Source organism: Podarcis tiliguerta (assembly GCF_965153285.1).
Source record: "Podarcis tiliguerta genome assembly, chromosome: 8".
In the NCBI taxonomy this organism is placed as follows: Eukaryota; Metazoa; Chordata; class Lepidosauria; order Squamata; family Lacertidae; genus Podarcis; species Podarcis tiliguerta.
In genome coordinates, this window is record NC_139541.1 from 57,470,965 (window position 1) to 57,491,882 (window position 20,918).

Sequence of the window (20,918 nt, forward strand, 5' to 3'; positions counted from 1 at the left end):
CTCAACATTTGTGGGTAGAGGGCTGAGCCCCCCATATTCAGGGGGGGCCACCGTCCTCTGCCTCCACTTCATTTGGAGCGAGGACAACCTTCTAAAGAGAAGGGCTGCAGCTTAGTGGCAGAGCACATGCTTTGCATCTAAAAGTTCAGATATTCAGTCCTGAGTGTCCCCAATTAGTGCTGGGACAGATTCTGCTTGAAACCCTCATCAGCTACTGCTAGTCATTGTCCACTGTACTGAACTAGACAGGGCAGTGGTCTGATGGCAGAAGGCAGATTTCTATGTAACCCTTATTTAATTATCTGTTTTGTTTTGTTTTGTTTTATTAAAAAAACACCCTTTCAAACTATGAATTATCTTTGTCTTCCATTGAACCAGGTAGACAAATCTGAAGCACAAGGTGATTGCAGCACTTGTCCCAAGGGGAGGAAGGACTGAGCCAGTTGAGGCTGTGAAGATGTTCACCCCAGAGTGCTACCACCACTTGCATGTCAGATACCATGGTGGATAGAGACTGAAGCTGCACTTTTGTTCAATTTTTAATCTGCTCACCGATACAAAAAATCACTTGAGAAAGTTTATGCAAAAAGTGGCCCTCTGTGGCTCACAATGGAAACCTTCCAAAGGGGGTTAGACTAGATGACCCTCGTGGTTCCTTCCAAAGCTACAGTTCTATGATTCTATGAAGAAACAACCCCCAGCCCTGAAGATATGTCCAACGAACAAGCTAGTGTCCTCTAAACAGAAGAAGAAGTAAATTTCATTCAAATTCAGCAATGATTATCATACTGCTAATCAACATGTACACAAATAAATGGACACTAAATGCTCTCCTGTGTGGCTGGAAACTAAAAGGACAGATTTTCTTATGTGGACAGATGTAGCCAAACTATTAAAACAAGATATTGCAACAAGTGGAAGGCTTGATTTATATCCTCATTGTATACTCAAGGAGACAAACAGCCCCGCTCCTATTGATTGGCTAGTTAACCTGAAGGTTATTGGAAAATGGCTGGTGCGAAACCTGGAATGGAAACAGCAGCAATTAAAACTACTGCCAGCATTTAAAACTGAACTGGATGAAGCACAAGTGAGTAAATCTTCTGGAACAGCCCTTCCATTGATTGGTTCCCACTATTAGAGCTGGTGCGCAGCTCCTATTGCACTTGGCTCATTCAGAGCTGATTTCAGACTGAGCGTCAGAGCGGCACTCAAATCCAGACTTGGAAATGTTGCTCTGCAGTTCAGGCTCCACGAGTTCAGCAGAAGAAGGTGCTATCAGGAGGCCCTACTCTGATAACCAAGCAAAAACATGTGAATCTCAGAGACCCTGACACTCAGGACAGGTCATCTGTAGAACTGTTTTGTAGTGGGCAAGTCATTGTTCTAAATGAGGGGCAGATCAGCTTGGTGTACTTCAGATGTTTTGAAGTACAACTCCAATGGTCAGGGATTCTGAGAACTGTAGTCTAAAACATCACTGGCTATCCTTGTTCTGAATTCAGTTGAGACTGGTTCATAAAGGGGTGTTGCCATACAAACTTTACTTGCCTGCCTTCCTACTTACAACCAATACAGGAGATGGTTCTACTGATCAACTCCCCCCTGCTCCTTAATCCCAGCTGCAGACCTCGCAGAACTCAGTAGGGAGGAGAACAGGGACAAAGCTAAAATTAATTGGCTCTGCTTGTCATTAGCTCTACCTCCACCTACTGTCTGGGCTCCTTGCCTTCCACCGCAGCAGCCCCAAATGGCACCAGCCACCACTGTCAAAATCATCCAGCTCCTCAGACAATGGCCCCACAGCAGTCATGCTAAAAGTGACCCAAGTGGGTGGGTGGTCACACTAAAGGGAGGAGTCATACCTACGCAGATGGGGAGTGGCTGATCCCAGGCTCGCCGCTCCCCAGTCAAGCAAGCCAGCACCCGGCTCCCTCGCAATGTGTAGCCAGGGTCACAGTTGAAAGAGACCGAGCTGCCCGCAAAGTGCCCTTCGTCGTGGACTTTGTAGCCAAACTGCGGGATGCCGGGGTCCTCACACTTGATCAGCTCAAAACCTCAAAGCAGAAGAGAGAAGAAACTTGTTATTTTGGAGACCTTGCCTGGCCCAATCCATGCCATTGCATCAGCATAACCTGGTCACAACTGCAACTTCCACTGGCAGATGAGGGTTTGTTGGTAGAACTATCACCAGGGCCTGCCCAATTGCCACTGACCTGTGACAGGGCCTTTTCAGTAGTGGTTCCACATTTGCAGAATGTTCTCCATAGTAAAGAGCATCTCTCTCCATCGTTATTTAATTTTAAGAGGAATTTGACAACATTCCTGTTTACCCAGGGATTTGGTGGGCTCCTTTGGGAGAAAGTGTTAGGCGTAAATTCAATTAATAATAAATCAATAATCTGAGTGCTCCCAGGATCTCAGCACCATAACCTTGCCAGGATTGAACCACTGAAGGCATACAGTAATGATAACTAACAAGCAAAAGGAATAACTATAGTTGGCATTCGTCTGTCTCAAGGGACATTGGAGGGCACATTTGGGAGTTAAGTCCAACCACTGTGTTAGCAGCACCAAAGTAACCTCCCCAGGAAACATTCCTGGACAGTGTGTATGGAAGTCCTGGGCTATCCAGACAACAAGACCCCTCTCTCAGTTTCACTGATGTGGTCCAAAGGAAAGCAGAGCAATAACAGGCAAGTAATAATAAAGAAGAGTTTGCAGCTGAGTACATAAATATTGCAACAGCAATAGAACTGGAATAGGTGACAGGACTTCCAGGGCCAATTTCTGGGTAACCATCTCCTATTTTAGAAAATAAAGCATTGGTGATCCACCACATCACACAACCTTGCTATTTGCTGAAGGCCCCAAAATAGTGATGGGCAACTGGCAGCCCTTGAGCTGAATGTGACCTACAAGCTCTCAAATGCAGCCTTCTGGTTCCTCACAGCTGCTTTCGGGAGAGAAGAAAATCTGCTCCCAAAGCACAGGCTGCATTGCCCACTAAACCACACATTTCTCAGCTCCAAGTTCAATGCTGTTTCACTGATCGGCAGCCTCAACCATGTTACCTTTGCCTATCAAGTTGTCCTGTGCTTAAGTCAGGATACAGGCAAAAGAGCTTATTAACCAGGGTGTATTAACTAGCTTCTCCCCAGGGGGAAGAGCCCCATTCCTATTTGTTAGCTAACACAAGCAAGGCTGAAGCCAAGGCCGGCAAGGGGAAGAACTATGGCCAGAAGCTTTGTTGCTATTCATACCAGGTGTTCCCAAAGATGTGCTTGGGATCACATATTGAGAGAAAGCACTACAAAATAACACTGGGGGTGGGGGACTTCATGGGAACTAGGGGCTGTGCTCAGAGGCTAGAACATCGGGCTGCTAGTTGAATGTACCTAGTGGCCAGCCCCCCACACCTGTCAAAATGTCCTACAGGGTTTAGGGCACAAGACATGCAGTCCACTGGCTGGAAACAGTTTCCTCCCTCTGCAAGAAACGTAGGAGTCCCATACGATGATGACCCAGCTTTTAGGCCTTGTGTCACAGCAAGGTTGTCTATGGACTTACTAGAAAACTGCAGTTCGAATCCTTGACTTGTGCTGTTGCCATCTGAGATGAATTCGAGCCACATGGAGCTGGAGGTGCTGTTGACACTGAGGCCCAACATCTCTGTCCGGCTGAAGGTGCCCAGGAGGCGAGCAGAGTTATTGTTGCCATCATAGATCTGGAAAAGGGAAAAAGAATTGCAACTGAGGATGGGCCGCTCCCCACAATTCTGCCCACCCCCAGCCTTTGCATTGTCTTGACCCAATGCCTCCTTCTGGATAATAATTCTGCTCATTTTCTGCTTTTCTTACCTATAAACACTGATGGCATTATATCAATTAGAGTTGAGTGAATGCCCCTCCCCAATTTCTTAGTCCCATTCATTGTGAAATGGGAGATATTTCTGGTGGTTTTCAGGGGTTGCTAGAAGAGAAGTGAGATTTCCCAGAGGTTTTCAAAGTTCTGCTAAGCTGTGTCTAGTGCAGATTTCTCACAATGCCCTGCTCTTTTTGTGGGAAATTGGTTGTCACCATGGGGGGTGGAAATGATACCCCTCATCACCCAATTAATGACATTTTAATGGATTAATCAGATTATTTGTTAAATTAGCATAAATTTGCATATGATTGAGGAAATAAATGTATCTCACAGGAACCACAATATTAAAAGTGACATTCTTTCTGGGATAAGGGTGAAATGAGAAGCTGCTGCAGCTTATATTATTATTTATTAAATTCATATTCTGCCCTTCCAGGTCAGCAAACATGTCAGTGCTAAAACAGCACAATTAAATGCATGTATAAAATGTTCCCCAAAAAAGGGTGTTACCTAATTAACTGGGAGGGGGGCAGCTTTTCAGTCAAATAAAAAGTTTCATCCAATCAATCAAACTGATAAATCAATGAAAAGCTGCAACGAGTGGCCCAGAAGTGTATTAGATAGTGTTCACTGGAACTCCCCTGGTGGCTACATTATTTTTCTGTTGGAGGGTTTTGCTTGGTCTTTTAAGAAGCAGAAGAGGAGAAAGAAGACAGAAAGAGAATGAGAAGGGAGGAGAAAGATGAACATGTAAGGTGGAAACTAAGGAAAAAGAGTGCCCGGGGCCTCAGGTCGTGTTAAAGGTGTTCTGTATTTCCCTGTGTCGTAAACCACCTCGTAATAAGCCATCCCTGTCCCACTCCTCACCCCAAATCCAAGGAAAGTGTTGTATATTGTGAATCAGTGTACTGAAGAGGATTTAGCTCTTTGGCATTAAACTAGAACAAATGGCAGTACGAAGAAAACTCACTTTCCCAGATGAAAGAGGCAGGGCAAATGGAGGTAAAGATGAGTCCTTAGTACTAAGCACTTTATAAAAAAATATGAAATGAAATAAAATGATAGATGGATAGCACTTTGGGGAAAAAGACAGAAACCCAAAGCCTAGTCACCAACATCATCCCGTCTTCTTAAAGAGGCAGATATGCTTTCCCAAGAACTTTTCATTGAAACATCAACCACCATTTTGAAGATGTTTTCTCTGGCAAAGGTTTGAGAAAATCTAGGCTGTCAACATTTGGGAAGCAATTGTACTCTGACAGCTGGTTTCTGCTTGGCAGGGTTGCAAATTCTGCTCAGGATTAATCCATTTGGAGATGAGTGGTTTTTCCTCATTGTAAGCCTTTCATCTGCCCACCAGATAATTAGCCATTACCTTCAAGACATCCCGGGCCTCCAGGCTGAAAGTCCTGGCTTTGAGTTGAATTCCTTTCCCTGGCTGTGTCTGGATGGAGTAGATACATTCGTGGTTGTTGTTGTAGTTCAGAGGGTAGTTTGGGGACAGCAGGACGCCTTGAGTGCCGGTTACGGAGGAGCCGCATTCAGCTACAGAGAGATGCAGAGTGTTGGGTTTTAATATTTCCGGAACAGGCCACTAGTATAAAGCGTGAGCACACACACCTTTGGTATGTTCCCTATCTGGGTTGGGATGTGCACAAATTCTCCTATCTACACACATACATACACAGAATTCTAGATCCAACACAAACACATGCTAAAACTCCTATGAACCACAGAAAAGAAAGCAGTGCCATTGAGGCAGGACTTTGGAGAAGAAGTTCAGGATCCCACCCACAGCAGGGTAAGCAGGGATGGTGTTTCCTCCATTCCCAAGAGGACCAGCTTACCACATTTTAAAGTAAGCAAGGGCACGTTCAGGCACTTCCCTGAGCATGAAAACCCAGTGGAAGAAGTGCACATGCGAACCCTGTGCTGAACGTCCCCACTGAGTGGGGGAGGTCTGCAGCGGGTTCTTGTGTTTACTTGAACAGAGGCAGAACTATCTGTGCAAAGGATACTGATAGAGCACAGTCTCTGCTCCTGCGAAGCTTTCCATTTGAGCTCAGGCAAATGTGAGTAAAAAACAATAACAAAAACCCCAACCCTGCAGACCTCAAAACAAAATATTTCCTCCCCCCTTCCAGTAGCACCTTAGAGACCAACTAAGTTTGGTTTTGGTATGAGCTTTCGTGTGCATGCACACTTGTATCTAAAGAAGTGTCCTTGCACACGAAAGCTCATACCAAAACTAAACTTAGTTGGTCTCTAAGGTTCTACTGGAAGGATTTTTTTTTATTTTGTATCGACTACGGCAGACCAACATGGCTACCTACCTGTAACTAGACCTGCAGACCTCATTCAACATGAAGAGGTTGGGAACACAGAAAGGAGGCTGATGCACATAGAATTTGCATGTTTCAGAACTGGCTTCTACAGGGAAGTTTCCATAACACCATTTAACTCCTTCCGGCCATGGCACACACATTGAGGAACTCTGAGTTATAGCAGACCAGCCTGCTGCCCAGCAGAGGGACTGGAAACAACCTCACCTTGACTGAAATATCGAACCAGCCATATCCCCCAGCTCCAGTAAAAGCAAAGCCAACTTCAAGATTCCCTTGCGAACAGCCAAGTTGACCAGGGAAGGCAACAGGAAGACAGTGGTCCTGAGAGTTCCCCACAGTTTCACCAATGACAGCATAGGAAGACATCTTCTTCTTCCAGGTCAGACTATGCGACTCAGAATTGTTACCTCTGATTGGCATTGACGTTCCAGGGCCTCAGGAAGAGTTGTGCTTATGGGAACTGTAGTCCAAAATGCTTTGAGAGCACCAGGTTGTGGAAGGCATATACCAAAGTGGGAACAGAGATCTGCTTCTGTCACTTGCTGCAGGCAAAGCATTTCATTGCCCGTTTTAATGCGCTGCCCTGTGCAAGTCTCCTACAGTCACCCAATGTTACAGCCAACCCAGGGATTGCTAGCATCTGGTGTAACACAACCTTTTAAGAAGTGCAATTAGCACATGTGTCTTTATGGAACTCATTAGGCTCCTGATTATTGAGAGTGGCAAAATTACCGAGGGAGCACTTCAGCATATTTAATTCAGGAAAATGGATCTTCAGCAAAAGAAAACCTCCAGGTCCTCAAAAGGCTTGTGTTCTGAGGCTTTGCAGTCCACAAATACATTCACACATATTTTCCAGTGCTCACAGTAAATGTTTTGGCATGTCTACAGGGGTCTCAGTCTCCTAATTGCTCTACTTATACCTAGTAGACATGGTATTGATTCACCACTGCATTCATCATCATAATCACCATCATGATGATGATATGAGTCAAGGTCTTCAATGGAAACAGAGCACCTGAGGTGGGACTAGGACCCCTGCATGAAGGTCACACTCTAGGCTGCCTCCTAGAAGTGGAGGAGTGGGGGCAGCAAATAGAGATTGTTGGTGAAGAACACCTGGACACTGAGAGGTAGTCGAGGGAAAATTACTTCCTTAGCTAGATCTACTAATAGAGCTTCCTTGAGAAGGTGCAGTATAGCTGGAGGAAATTCGGGAATTAACAATGCTGTCTTCTGAAGTAAAGGCTGTTTTTCGACAGCTGAGTAATGAGGTTGAAACACCGGATTCATGCTAGAGTGAGCTGCATGAACACCTTAGATCAGAGAGAGGTTTCCAGGGAATGAGGAAATTCCTCTAAATTCAGTTGAGGAAGATCTTCCCTGTGAGTTATTGAGCTGGTGAACTGCTTGCTCTCCTTCATCAGGGAGATATTCTGTTGTCCTCCTCTCCCTGTGTAGTGAGCGCTCCTCAACCAAAGCAAGAGCAGAGCCTCCTGCTGGCCTTCCATTGTAACATCCCCTGTAACTAGAGTACTTCCAGAAGGAGGGGAATTCATGGGCCCACCTGATCTGGCTCTGAGATGCAGGAGAATCTGGCCAACTGGGAAGATCTGCCATAACTGAGCTGAAAGTGGCAGGTGCTACCATTGAATGTGGGGTGGTTGGTGCGGAGACAAGAGCCAAAACTTGAGTAGAAGAGGAGCTGGCTATAATAATGTCTAATACCTTTACAGGCTGCAATTTGCTGCTGCAATTCACTGAGGGGGGTGGGGGAGTATAGATTCCCCCCTCCCCGTCTTCCTATTTAAGTACAGGCAAAGAAGCCCTTTGAACAAATCCATTGTTAGCTGATCGTTAACAGAAAAAAATGTCGGAAAACTGGCTAACCTCCCACTGAGAGCTAACTACTAGCAGTTTGAAAAGACTTAGCTGTACTGAGCAAAAGGATGTCAGGGAGGGAAATCCAGAGGCTATTGTGTCTGAAGTCAGAGTCTAAATAAGATGCAGATAAGCAAACTAAAAATTGAATAGGCCTCAATTAATGAGCAGGAAAACACCAGAGCTGCGGAAGGAGAAGAACTGTGTGGCTAGATTGTAGCCTCCTGTAGAAAGTAACCCACATATTTTGCTCCACTCATTTCAGCCTCTAGTCTCATCCATCTTTTGCCTCTGATCCTGCCCACCACAGGTTTGTGACACCCAGAGAGTTAATTATTAGATAATGAAGCCCTTCAGCTGGGAAAAAAAGAGCTCTATTGTAGACCATTAACCATAGTTTTTAGGTTTGCACAGAACAGGCAGCTCCGATAAAGCTCTGGCTTGTTCACCTGCTTCCATGATGGAAGGAACGAAGCTTCCAGAAAGGGGCTTGGACCAGGTGCACACCACTTGTTCATGTTCTGGATTATTAAGTCAGGATTTGATCACAAGAATTTGCTGAGTTTTGCCACCATGGTTTAAGCTACCTATGCTCTCAAGTCCTGATTTCACCTGCCTATGCTTAGGAGGAATGACAGTGCAGATGGAAAGCTGTTCTAATGTTTTAACTGCATGTGACGACCCAGCTTTCTCCAGGTCTTTGCTTGTCGAGAATTGTAGAAGGGATCCTGAGGGTCATCTAGACCAACCCCTTCCAATGCAGGAATCTCAGCTAAAGCATACATCACACATGTTTTAAGCAACCTCTGCTTAAAACATTGGATGGAAAATCTACCACCTTCCAAGTGAGTCCATTCCACTTTCTGACAGCTCTTACTTTCAGAGAATGCTTCCTAATGTTTAGTTGGAATTTCCTTTCTTTTTAACTTGAAGCCATTGGTTTGGATTCTACCCTCCAGGGCAGAAAAAACAAGCTTGCTCCATCTTCCATGTGACAGCCCTTTAGCTATTTGAAGATGGCTATTGTACCCCATCTTAGACTCCTCTTTTCCAGGCTAAGCATACCCAACTCCCTTAACCATTCCTCATAAAGCTTGGTTTCCAGACTTTTGGTCACCTTCCTCTGCACATGCTCCAGCTCCCTGTTGTCAGAGAAACTCCACATGTGTGTGGCGCAATAGAATGCAAGACAGATCCTCCTATACGCCTTTCACTTGCCTTGCCCCACCTTGTCCCTCCAACGCTTCCTGCGTGTTGGCACTGAGAAAGCCCACAACCCCACAGAGGACTAGCTATTTGCCCGTGTAACATTATGACATGGTAGATTGCCCAAGCAAAATTAAAGCACGTGACCACCTACCAACACACCTTGGCAGAGGCGAACTCCACACACGCCGTCTACCGCCCAGGCAGGTAATGCGCGAGACGCCCTCCAGCCGGTACCCAGGGAAGCAGGAGAAGGTTAAGACATCCCCCACACCAAACTGAAGGCCCTTGCGGATGCTGTAGACCGGCACTTCTGGCTCGTCACAAGGCTCTAGGTCATATTCTGACAGACAGACAAAAAGCAGGCATGGCATTACTGAGCAAGCCAAGAGTTTTTCTTCTCCCACAATTCAAGGGCAGCCCCATGTAGAGCGCATTGCTTTATTCTCCATAAGGATCCAGCATTGCCCATTCCTACAAGGCTCTTCCTACTTCCTGAGCTCTTGACTTAACACCTTCATGTCACGTCAGAGCTGCAAGGGCACAAATGTTCCTTTGAAAGATTAGTTGCCTGAGTTTTGGTGACTGGAGGCATTTTGGACACACACACACACACAAAAATAAAGCTGTAAGGATTGTGTAGTTAAGGAGGAAGCAGAAAAGGCCATGTGTGTGTGTGTGTATCAGACAGCCACATCAAAATATTTAGGAAGGTGGATAAATGCTGTAGGTTAGCTACCCTTGTTTTAAAGGAAAAACAGTGCCTACCTGAAAAGGTGATGTTGAAGCCCTCATAAGAAATGGAGAAGTCCGAAATGAAGCGGATTTGAGCAGAGAAGTTCCCGAAGAGGCCAGCGCTGAAAGGAGCAGGCAGGTGGGAGCCAGTGAGCTGTTTCAGTGGCTGGCTGAAGCTCCCATTCTCCGTGATCAGCAGGTAGTCGTGGCCACTCTCCAAGTGGAAGGTGTGGAAGGTGAAGAAGACACCTGTGGAGTGACACAATGCAGGGAGGCACCCCAGTTCAAAGATATGTGTTGAGAAACATGGTTGAGCAGCAGCAGCAGCAGCATTAGAATTGACCATTCACCGAGCCACTGAGTTCCACGGTACACAGTGTTTTTCAAAGAACCAGCTTTTCACTCCGAAAAGACGACAGCCAAGGCAGTCTAAAGAAAGTTTGCTTTTCTATTTTACTGTTTTACATATTTTATTCTTATTATGGAATGGGACAAGGAGCTGGCCTCAAACACTGGAAGTCTAAATCGGATATCAGGGATATGTAAAGGAAGTTGAAGCAGCTGCAGGTTGGAGCTGCTGATTTGATTGAAGCAGTGCCTGCATTAAAGTTAATAAATAACAAAAATAAAAATAAATGGGGACATTTCATCCTTATTTAGGGGCCATTCTCACTTTTTGCTTTCAGTCATACGGATTAGAAACTTGACTTCTAAACAAATAGCAAATGATAATAGTGAGATACTCATGAACTATGCACTTTATATAACATCATGTGAAACCTGCACTCCTTTTCTACTCTCATGTGTGGAATCACAGCTCACACAGAGCCCTGAACCTGGATTTGTATGTAGGTAAAAGCCTTGGGGCTTGAGAGGAGGTACAGTGGAGAAGCGCTACTGCACTGGGCCCAGAGTCATAAGATGGCTCCGACTCTGAGATTTCATTCTCACTTCTTTCCTGAAAAGGTCTTTTTTAAAAAAAAACAAGTCTGGGTAAGGCCCAGGAAGTCCCATCTCTAGAGTTCAGACTCCCTGACTCCTTTTTTGAAGGCTATATTTTGGTCTGCCTTGATGCATGTGTCACTCTATGACTTTTCTCTAGAAGTAGACATTAGAAAAGAGGTCGTCTGGCTCCCTGTGAAGGGACTCCACAGACAGAAGCTGTGTTTTTATCTTCCCTGGTAGAGAAAGCAAAAGGTAGCAGCGCAGACAGGAACACATGCTCTTTCCAACTGAGGTTCAATTTTACTTCTGTTCTGAGTGTGCAAACATTTTTTTAAAAAACATTCTAATGCAAATAAAGCCCACCATTAGGACCTCCATGTTGCAAGCAAGAGGCAGCTGCGGTTGAGAAAGAGTTGGTTGCATCAGCCCAGCAAAATTGTCCAGTGTTGCTGGTGGAGGGCTGAGAGAGAGAGAAAAAACCCTGCAGTATAGTTCAGTGTTTCTATCTAGTCTCATGTCATATTAGGGTTTTTTTTTTGGGGGGGTGAGGCAGCTGGGGAGATATTAAGCAGATTATAGGAGCAATGTGGGAGGAGTGATTTGCTGCTTTCCCACCCCTGGGAAAAACAAGGGGCTCCTTGGGGGTGGATTGGTGCTGCTGGTATAAATGCCTAAGTGAGTATGCCTATTTCAAAGGCTCAGATTTTTATCTTTACTTTTGCTAGAAAAAAGCAAAAAAAAGCAAAGCAAAGGGAAGGGTGGCTGTTTGACCCATGCTCATAACATCGCTGTAATTACGCATTATAAATAAATAACCACTACAAATGCTCTTAGGATGCACTGTTTGCTTTTTAACAATTTATGCTTCAATTTATCCAAGCACGGCCATCTGAACCTTAGTTGCTGTAAATCTGAAATCTCTTTTGACATATACGCCTGCCACCTTTGAATATGGCAAATGCCATGCCTGGCCTTGTGCCTTTAATAGCTGTGCGTCAGGCAGAAATTCAACAGATGAAGCCTTTTTTCTTTCTTTCTTTTTTAGTATGGAGGTACAGTTATGGGGGAAAGCTTCACCTCCTAAGATTCAGTCTGTCAGACACGTTATTTGCATGTAGTTGCCGATATATTTTGGGGCCTTCCAGCCATCTGTGAAAAAGGGTACAAATGCACACACGGCACACAACATATGAAAATGTTATGCAAATTTGCATCCGCTTTTGCGAATGACAGTGTAATGGATCTAGAAAAATCCTCTTGACATCTCTAGTATTAATCTAACTGAGGCTTCTTTCTTGGTAAATATGCCCTGGATCAGGCAGTGTGCTTCTCTTTGGGAAACCCCATAGAGAGAGGTCCCTGAGCTCAAAGGCTGCTGGAAGAAATGCTCTATGATATTGCCAGTTGCAACTTAGATGCGTGATAGAAACGTAATTAGTAATACTTCACAACTGCTGTACCTACATTATATCACTCATTCTTACACAATCCTGCAGTTGGAAGGCTCGGGGAGAGGTTGTGACTTGCCTAAGGCCCTGAGTGAGTTTAGGGTCATATCAACATTTGAACTAGGGATGTCCTGATTTGCAGCTTATTCCCTTAAACACCCATTCATCACAGATCAAAGCATGCTGAAAAGGGTATTCTGGTCACACACCAGGGCTGTGGAGTTGGCTGACACACTTAGCAGCTTGTCATACAAGTGATATACAGGGAAGTAAAAACTGAACAATACTGTAAGGTACATCATTCTGAACATACACTGTGGTGAAGGGTGGAGACAAAAGCACTCTGCACATGACCCAAGGCATTCCCTTCTTTATTTACTTGAATTTCACATGTTCAGAGAGCGACCATTGGCATTAAAAGCAGGTCCAACATTCCTTGCTGAAACTGAGCTTTGCTTTTTATTCTTAGCAAACCCGGGTCCTGCCAGACAAATTGGTCGAGCTGGATTCTTAGCTATCTAATCTCTTACAAATATACTGGGATTTCTTTCTTTCTTTCTGATGCATTTTAATGTCTTAAAAATAGATTTATTTTTAAACTGTAATTTTACAGCTCATTAGTCCATAATGCAGATAAGTTCTCTTGGCCACACAGAAAAGAGATTAAAAGCACAGAGAATCACAGCTGGGAGGCGAACATGGGGGAAAGTCTTATCTCTACGGTGCTAAAACATGAGTAAAACCTTGGACTGAGCCAAAGCCACTCACGGTCGGTACAAAAAATGATCAACTGTGCCAAATACATCTCCCCCGCCCCAACCCTCCTTAAGAATTATCCATCTGCATACTGAGATTGTCAGTTGTTGTCGGTGCCCTCCATGATAGCATGTAGAAATATCTGATTGGTTATGCAGTACAGCGACATCCTCATATTCACTATGTATCTGACTGGCTTGGATCACCTGCATGACTGCTCTAGGAAGCATTGCTCTTACTCATATTGCCCACATTTACCCTCACTGACAACACTGTGAAGCAGGATCTGATAGGCTAGGGAGTGCTATGATGGTACCTCAGTCACTACCTCAGTCACTCAGTGACCTGTGATTGGGAAAGGGAGAGAAGCAGCAGTTGTGGGTTGAGGCTACCAGTGCTAATGCAGAAGCTTGCAAAAGAAAGTTATGGCTTACGAGGACAGTGTGAAAACGTAGGCTCTGGGAGAGGAGCTTGCAAATACTTTGCACCTCCCTGGTCTCTCTCTCTTTTTTTTACTCCCATACTACACTGTGCTAAGCCAATATTAGCATGCTATCCAACTAGAACTTGTGGTTCAGTTCTCTCTTCATTAACAATGAGGTGTAGCCAATGGCATAGTGCTGTCCTGCTGTTTGACCCTCAACAGGTGGTATTCAGTGGCATATTGCCTCTGATTCTGGAGGTAATATATAGCCATGAGGACTAGCAACCTTTGATGAATAATTGTCCTGTCAGAGCCCTACAAGAATGCATCCATGCTATTCTCCCATCACTCCTTTGCAAGAACTTATAATTAACTTGGGGGATCAAGATGCCAAGGGTTGATTTCACTCATCATTCCAACTGCCAGCCAGATGGTTTTGGGAAGCTCACAAGGTATGAAAGCAATAGCCCGCCTTTGTCACTTCTCTTATGTTACCTGGTATTCAAAGGTATACTACCTATGAAAATGGAAGCTCCATGAATTAATTGCTAATAGATCAATGTATTAATTTTTCTGATCCTTAAAAAAAGCCACTTGAGTGAGAGCCATGACCCCTATTTTAGGGTAATACTACTTAATTATCTGCTTCTACTGATTCACCTTGCCAATCAATTTGGAGAACTGTTTTCCAGTGAAGTGGGGTTTCCATTTGGCTGTGCCAAGTGTCTGAATCACCTAGGCCCGGCTAATCAGGTGGCTTCTTCCAGTCTGATATTAATGACGCATTCAGGCTTGAAACTGCCATCATGGCCAGCCCCAGATATACATAATGAACTAAAAGCACATCTGGAAGAGGAGCCCTTGTTCCAGTACCACCAGCTTGCTATGTTGTCCTCCACTAACAGAAGACTCCAGAAACCACATTCTCCTCTGCTCCATTAAAGTCAAGGAATATTAAAGGAAACTGGGCCCTTGCAAATGAAGAGGCTTTTTTCATCAAAGGCAGATGAGCTAGTAACTGAGAGCTGCAACTCCTGTTGAAAGCTCAGTTTTGAGGATGATCCCTGCTGAGGCAACCTCTGAGCTCTGCACTCATGAAGCCTCCAGCCAGAGCCCTGCATGGAGCTGTCCAGGGTGCTACATGGCCTTGCCTCCGTATTGCGACTTCACTCATAGCAGAACACTACTTAAGGGTGAAGATTCCTTGCCTGGGGATAAAAACCTGTTTCTTATCATATTGGGTTGAAACCAACCGTGTTCTGTCTTCCAATAGTGGCTCCCTATGAAGGGCTGAAATCCTTCTTAGGGATTGATCAGTGCCTGGGGACCGTTGTGATCAAAAAAACATTCAGCAGTAGCAAGGAGGAGGGGGCAGCTAACTGTAAAGCAACCATGTATAGGAAGAAAAGCTGGCAGCCTCAAAGCTTTGATAGCACAGGATTTAAAAGGCTAGCAACTTAATTCCAATGGATAACAGAAAGCACCGTGCTTAGCTTTAAGTTGGTAAGAAGGAGAGTTTGCTTTCTTAGTTTTCAAAGGCAGCCATGGCTACATTTGCAAGGTTGGATCAGAGACGTCAAGATCCTTGATATGCAAATGGGCATGATTCTGCTGTACCTCCCGGAGACCATGAGACATCAAACCTCTCTGACAGTCTGTGCAAGTCAAGCTGGGGGGGGGGGGGGAGACGGGGAGACAGAAAGACTAAGCAAGCAGGTAAAAACCCCAAGTGAAAAAAAGCAAGACTATGGCCCTAGGAAAATGTGTGCGGGAGGGGAGGGGATCTATGTGTTAGATCCTTCTTAAGACACAGGGGGGGAAAGGAGAATACCTGCCTCTGTTTTGAGAACTGGGCAGTGGAAGCCTGTGGAGGTTGGTGCACAGCTCCCCTGTATGGCGAGCAGGCAGGATTGCAGTTTTTAATATCTCCCTAGTAGGTAAAGCGTTTCCAGGTACTAGAATGAGTCTGTCCATCCAGATTGGCTAGTGTATCTCTGGTCCCTTTTAAGGCTCTGAGAATCAGCCTGAAAGCTAATGGCCCCACCCTGCACTAATTCCTTTTCATTGCATTGTTTGTCAAAATCATGTTATTTTCTCAGGAAAACAAGCACACCTAGATAGACAGGTATTGTTATTTCTGAAAACGCAATAAACACTTCTTTAAAAAGTAATCAGCAGCAACACACACTATTGAAAACAGAAGAGAGGGTGTCATGAAGGCCCACCAGCTGCAACTGCATGGAAGCCTTAGCAAGTGCATCCGTGTGAACAAAGGCCTCATGCCCACAGACATCTGCACTGCATGCAGATACACTAGAGGGAGGGAGGCTGACATTTGCAGCATGGGAGGAGAGACTACATAGCCCACCCCTCTTCCCACCCACCCCCTTTGTGTCCCGGTTGAACTGATGAGTAGAACGCTTGAATAAGAACCGAATGTCTCAAAAACTGGAAGAGAAAAGCAGAAAAAGTCCCTTGCAAATAGCAGGATTTCTTCCACATCTGGGATCATGTTTCATCAACTAATAAACACATCAGATACAAAGTCAAGGGTTGTGGCAGAGCCAGGAAGTGACCCTGCTGTTCTTGGCTGGGGTGACAGCCTGGCTGGAGGACAGGTCAATGGAGCTATCAGTCAATCAGCAGAGGAGAGGAGGGATGGAGTGTATGGACTAAATGTTGATTAGGTTTGCTGGTGGAACAACAGGCCAATGGACAGATCCTCATGTCAACAGCACAGCAAATGGAGCTGTGGGGAAAACTCAAAACACTGAAATTACTTCTGCAACCGGGTGAAACACTGACCCGTATTATTACATTGGGAGTGGGGGAAATGTTCTGATTGTTTTGAAAAAAACAGCAACATTGCACTTTATTTCACCCTCTTCATGGGTGAGGTCCAAGTTAATTGCCCACATTCTCTCTATCCTGCCCCTCCCCCCAGGGCCTGGCTCTCCTCAACAAGAGGGACTAATAAAACCTTCCTCTTCAGGCTGAGACATTGCCTGAGCAGCAATCCTCATTGCTGGCCTCTTGCTACTGGATTCTGCTTTCCCTCTTGACACCAGTCTCTGACCTTGATGTGAACTCCTGGCTCCTGCTCAATGGCTGCCTGCAGCTCAGCTCTGACAGATTGTCTGGCAGTACAAAGCTTCAGGATTAGCTGGCCTGATATGAATAATTCCAGGAGACTGGCTTTCTCCCATGGCCCTGTCAACAGAGCAGGACCTTCTGATTGCTGCACTTCATGGTATGATCTGCTCTGCTCCAACAATGGGATTCAGGCAGGGATGGGGAATCTGTGGCCCTCCAGATGTGGTCAGGCTATAACTCTCATCATACAAGACCACTGGCCATTCTACCTGTGGCTCATGGGAATAGGAAGCCAACAACAGTTTGAGGGTCACAGGTTCCACACCCCCGGATTAAGGTGAGCTGCCCCTTCCCAAATCTGGTGGGCCTTTATACTCCTTAGCACAGACTTATGCACTGGAAGGTACCAAAAGGCACAAGACCCTTGAACAAGGACACCCCAGAAACTGCTTAAGCCAAACTTTCCCATGGGATGAGAACCTTCCCTGCTAGGTATGTCATGGGCTCCAGTTCCTGCTCTTCAATGCAGGTAGTGCTCCAAGTGAGGGGAGGTGGATAGGTGAAAGAGTACTCAGATTCAGGATCAAGGACTGGCCCTTAAAGGTCCTCCTCTCCCAAGTCAGGGATGGAGTTGGGGCCATGGAAAGCTGGTTTGGGTCAGTTTTGAGCTCAGATGTCCTTGGAACAAGTAATCAGCTCTCCACTGACCTGTCCAAGGTCCTGAAAACTCTGTATCTGACTGCCTTCAATATTTATCCTGTGTTTGTGCTCCTGGATTTGAGTAACAAACTGGACTCTTGCCTGCACTACCAGTTCCTGGCCCCTTCATGAGCTTCTGATTCCATCTGCCTCCCAAGGGCTTTTGAATGTTCCTTGGGACATGACAGCTTACACCAACCATATTGGCTCCACTATTCATAATTCACTCTGGCCCCCTAAGGCTGACACAAAAGGCCCCACAGCCTTTCCCAAAATGAACAATTTCAAGCAAAGGTGTCCTGGGATCCACATCACATGGCCCCACACGGCTTGCAGACGCTGCTCACATAGGGTGGTCGGAAGCCGCTCTTTGATCTTCAGGAAAACAAGGAGCTGCACGAATTACATCTTACGGGAGAGTGTCAGGCTCTGTGTGCTGCACGTTAAGCATAGCGGTAGGATAATGGGAAGCCTCTCATCAGAAGAGAGAATCCAGGGCTGAGTGGATTAATGAAGAGTGGATTGCTCCTGCTCTGTGGGGTACCTTGCACAGTGTGTAACGCCTGCACTAATGCGTTGCGCTTTTCAGTGACTGGTTTATCTGCCTTAATACAATTGGCATCACAGAACTGATTGATAGTGGCTCCCATTGTGCTGGTATCTAGCAGAACTCAAAGAGCAGAGCTGCTGAATGCAGCTCAAAATTAATGTGCACTTATGTGCCTGATTTCCTCTCTCTTTCCCCTTTTAAAAATCTGGCTGTTTGCAGCAGCATTTCTTCAAGTCCCAACTTTGTCCCAAATCAGCATGAATTAGCAGAGGAACCAGCAAATCCTTTGCAGCTGAGGAATTGCATTGAGGGCAGGGTGTGCTAGTATGGCCTGCAGCAGATTTATACCACAGCCAGAGGGGTACAGGTGAAAGGGTGTGGCAGAGGTTATGTAGCCCAGGACTGCACCCCATCACAGGGCAAAGATGATTAGAAGCAAAGCAGTGAGGAGGTCATGAAAACAGTGTTGGAAGATTGCAAAAATAAAAAAAGCAGGAAATGCCTGCCTATCTATTGCAGTTCCACATTCCATTCCACTTCAGCACGGTGAAAAACTGAGGAACTGGGAAATAGGAGAGAGTTTGGTTCTTGATTGAGGGGCATGCCACAAAAGACAGGGAGCAGGTATAGAGCTCCTTACTTCATGCTGTCTTTGAGTACATTTTCTCATAAAACAAGGGAAACTACTATCCTTTCAGTTTTATCATTCATGGAGGTTCTATCAATATCACTGTATTTATAAGTGCCACAGTGCATTTCAAAGCCAATACATTATCTGACAACTATTACAACAGCATTGTTTCATTAGTATTTCCATACTGCAGAAGTAGGCAGTAGGCTGCGCTGGGACTTGAACCACAGAGGGATGTACCTTTTGCACTATGTTGCTCCAGAGTATGTTTTTAGTCCTTCCACTTCATGGTAACCTCAGAAAATGTGGTGGAGGGACACCTCCCTGCTCTGAGGATCAACTGGAGACCCACAGAGCTAGATCCTTTCTTTCCACCCCCCGTGGGATGAAAGGTGGGAGCATGTCACGTGAGTTACCTTTGCCATGAGAAGCTTCTATAATCCAAGTGCAGTTCAAATTGTTGGGGTAGAAATCTGGGAAGCCTGGAGAAAGCACAGTGCCACTGGAACCACGGATGTAGCCTCCACAGAGAGCTGTGATCAAGCAAGAGAAGAAGAGGAGACATTAAAAGCCAGAGCTCTCAGAGGTGGGGAGGGAGGAGCAGTTGCTTAGCAAAGACCCAAGCACCTCCCCAGCCGCTGCCTGGTTTTCAGCCTTGCTTGGGCTAGGCAGCCTGATGCTATTGGACAGCCTTTATGACAATTTAGCAGTACTGAAGGCACCTGCTTGAATTGTTCCACTGACTGAAGTCGTTGTGTGGGCACATGTGGGGTAAGGCGGTCTCATAAGTGGCCCCTGACCCTGCCCTGTTTTTCCATCCTCTCTCAGTTAATTATGGTTTACTTCCACCTTGCTTCCATGAGGTTTTAAAGTGTCCACTCACCCCAATTTTCTATTCATATCAGGCAGGCACCTTCTCTGCACTCTTTTCAGCACCGGCTAAATTTTTTTTCTGTTTTGTTTGCACACATCTACCCAGGTATGCAGAAAGCTGGCCGGTGTTTTAATCTGTTTTTTAACTCATCATTTAATTTAATTATTTTTCAATGTTTTAAAACCTGCTCTTAACTGCTTCTATTGATCATTTTGTTGTTTTGTGGCCTCCAAGTCAGAGAGGAAAGCAACAGAGAGTGCTGGCGCCTTCTCTGATGCAAGTGCTTCTGGTTTAGTATGTATAATCCATGACTGGGCCTGACAACAATACTCTGCTCCACTCTGAACCCTGGCCTCATCCCCTGAAGAGTCGGCACACTTGAATCCTAATTCCCTAAGGTTTACATAAATAAGAATTGGTTATGGTAACAAGCGGAATAAAGAAAACAGCAAAAGAGAAGAGAAACATAGAATCTATTTTGGAAACAAGGCTATGAGCCATTTTGCTTCATGATGAGCAGTAGAGAAGGATGGATGGGGCCAATGGCATAGTGCTCTGTTGTTATTATTCTTCAAGCCCAAACTTTTCAGCTTTTCAATGCTCAGCTCTTACCCTCGCAGCTAGGAAGAGGCCTGCTCCACTGAAAATTAGGTTCGCACTCCAAAGCTTCACTGTCACTCAAGGTGTAGCCTGCGTCACAGCTGAAGGTCACCAAGGCCCCCACATAGAAATCGTCCCCATGTCGTTGCCCACTGACAGGAATCCCTGGGTCCAGGCAGTGGTCTGATTGGAGTTTTACAGCTGCAAAGAACACAGAGGGAGAGGTTTGGCTGCTGGTCCTGGGCACATATTTGGCCACTGAAAGCATTAAACGCTACATTTATACTTATTTATTTGCAGGTTTATAAGCCACTTCACAACCAAAAGATACTAGAGTGATAACAAAATAAGAGAAACACTTAAGTTTAATTGAATATCACATTGTCTTAAATTTACTTGCTTATCACATTGACTCAACTTCAAGGTATTTGGAGGCAGAAGCGGGGGTGGGGAGAGAATCACACCTCAGAGATAGACATAACTCTGCACAATAAGCAGGGGTGGCCCACCCTGTTTCACCACCTGAAGCAAAATAGGGATTGCTGCCTCCTGGGCCGCCCTGCTGCACCCCAGTTCCACAGTACTTGGCGGGAACCTGGGTCCTCCTCAAAGTATGACTGTTCTCTCAGCTTCTCCATCTGAGGGCAGGGAAGATGAGCAGAAATGCTACATGCCAGAACCCCTCCCTCTAGTTGGTGGAAGTGTTGGGGTGGGCAGAGTGCGGCCTCTTGCACTTCAACCACCTGAGGTGGGAGCTTACCCCCTGTGTCATGGGCGGGCTGGCTCTGTCAATAGGTAATGATTTTAGGACTCTGTCTTGGGCTGCAATCCTCTGTACATTTACTTGGGATTAAATCCCATTGA

The 20,918-nt window shown here is 45.5% G+C and overlaps 1 protein-coding gene across 11 annotated transcripts in view; it reads right to left on the bottom strand.

Annotated features, from left to right (window-relative positions):
* CSMD2 (CUB and Sushi multiple domains 2) overlaps positions 1-20,918 on the bottom strand; it is a 481,761-nt gene that overhangs the window by 112,963 nt on the left and 347,880 nt on the right. For all 11 annotated transcript variants that reach the window (XM_083453238.1, XM_083453235.1, XM_083453239.1 and 8 more), the window contains 7 exons: positions 20,067-20,255; positions 18,997-19,113; positions 10,068-10,283; positions 9,454-9,642; positions 5,243-5,412; positions 3,571-3,727; positions 1,866-2,057 (listed from right to left, as the gene is read on the bottom strand). In XM_083453238.1, coding sequence (XP_083309364.1) covers positions 1,866-2,057; positions 3,571-3,727; positions 5,243-5,412; positions 9,454-9,642; positions 10,068-10,283; positions 18,997-19,113; positions 20,067-20,255 — 1,230 coding nt within the window. The remainder of the gene's footprint in view (positions 1-1,865; positions 2,058-3,570; positions 3,728-5,242; positions 5,413-9,453; positions 9,643-10,067; positions 10,284-18,996; positions 19,114-20,066; positions 20,256-20,918) is intronic.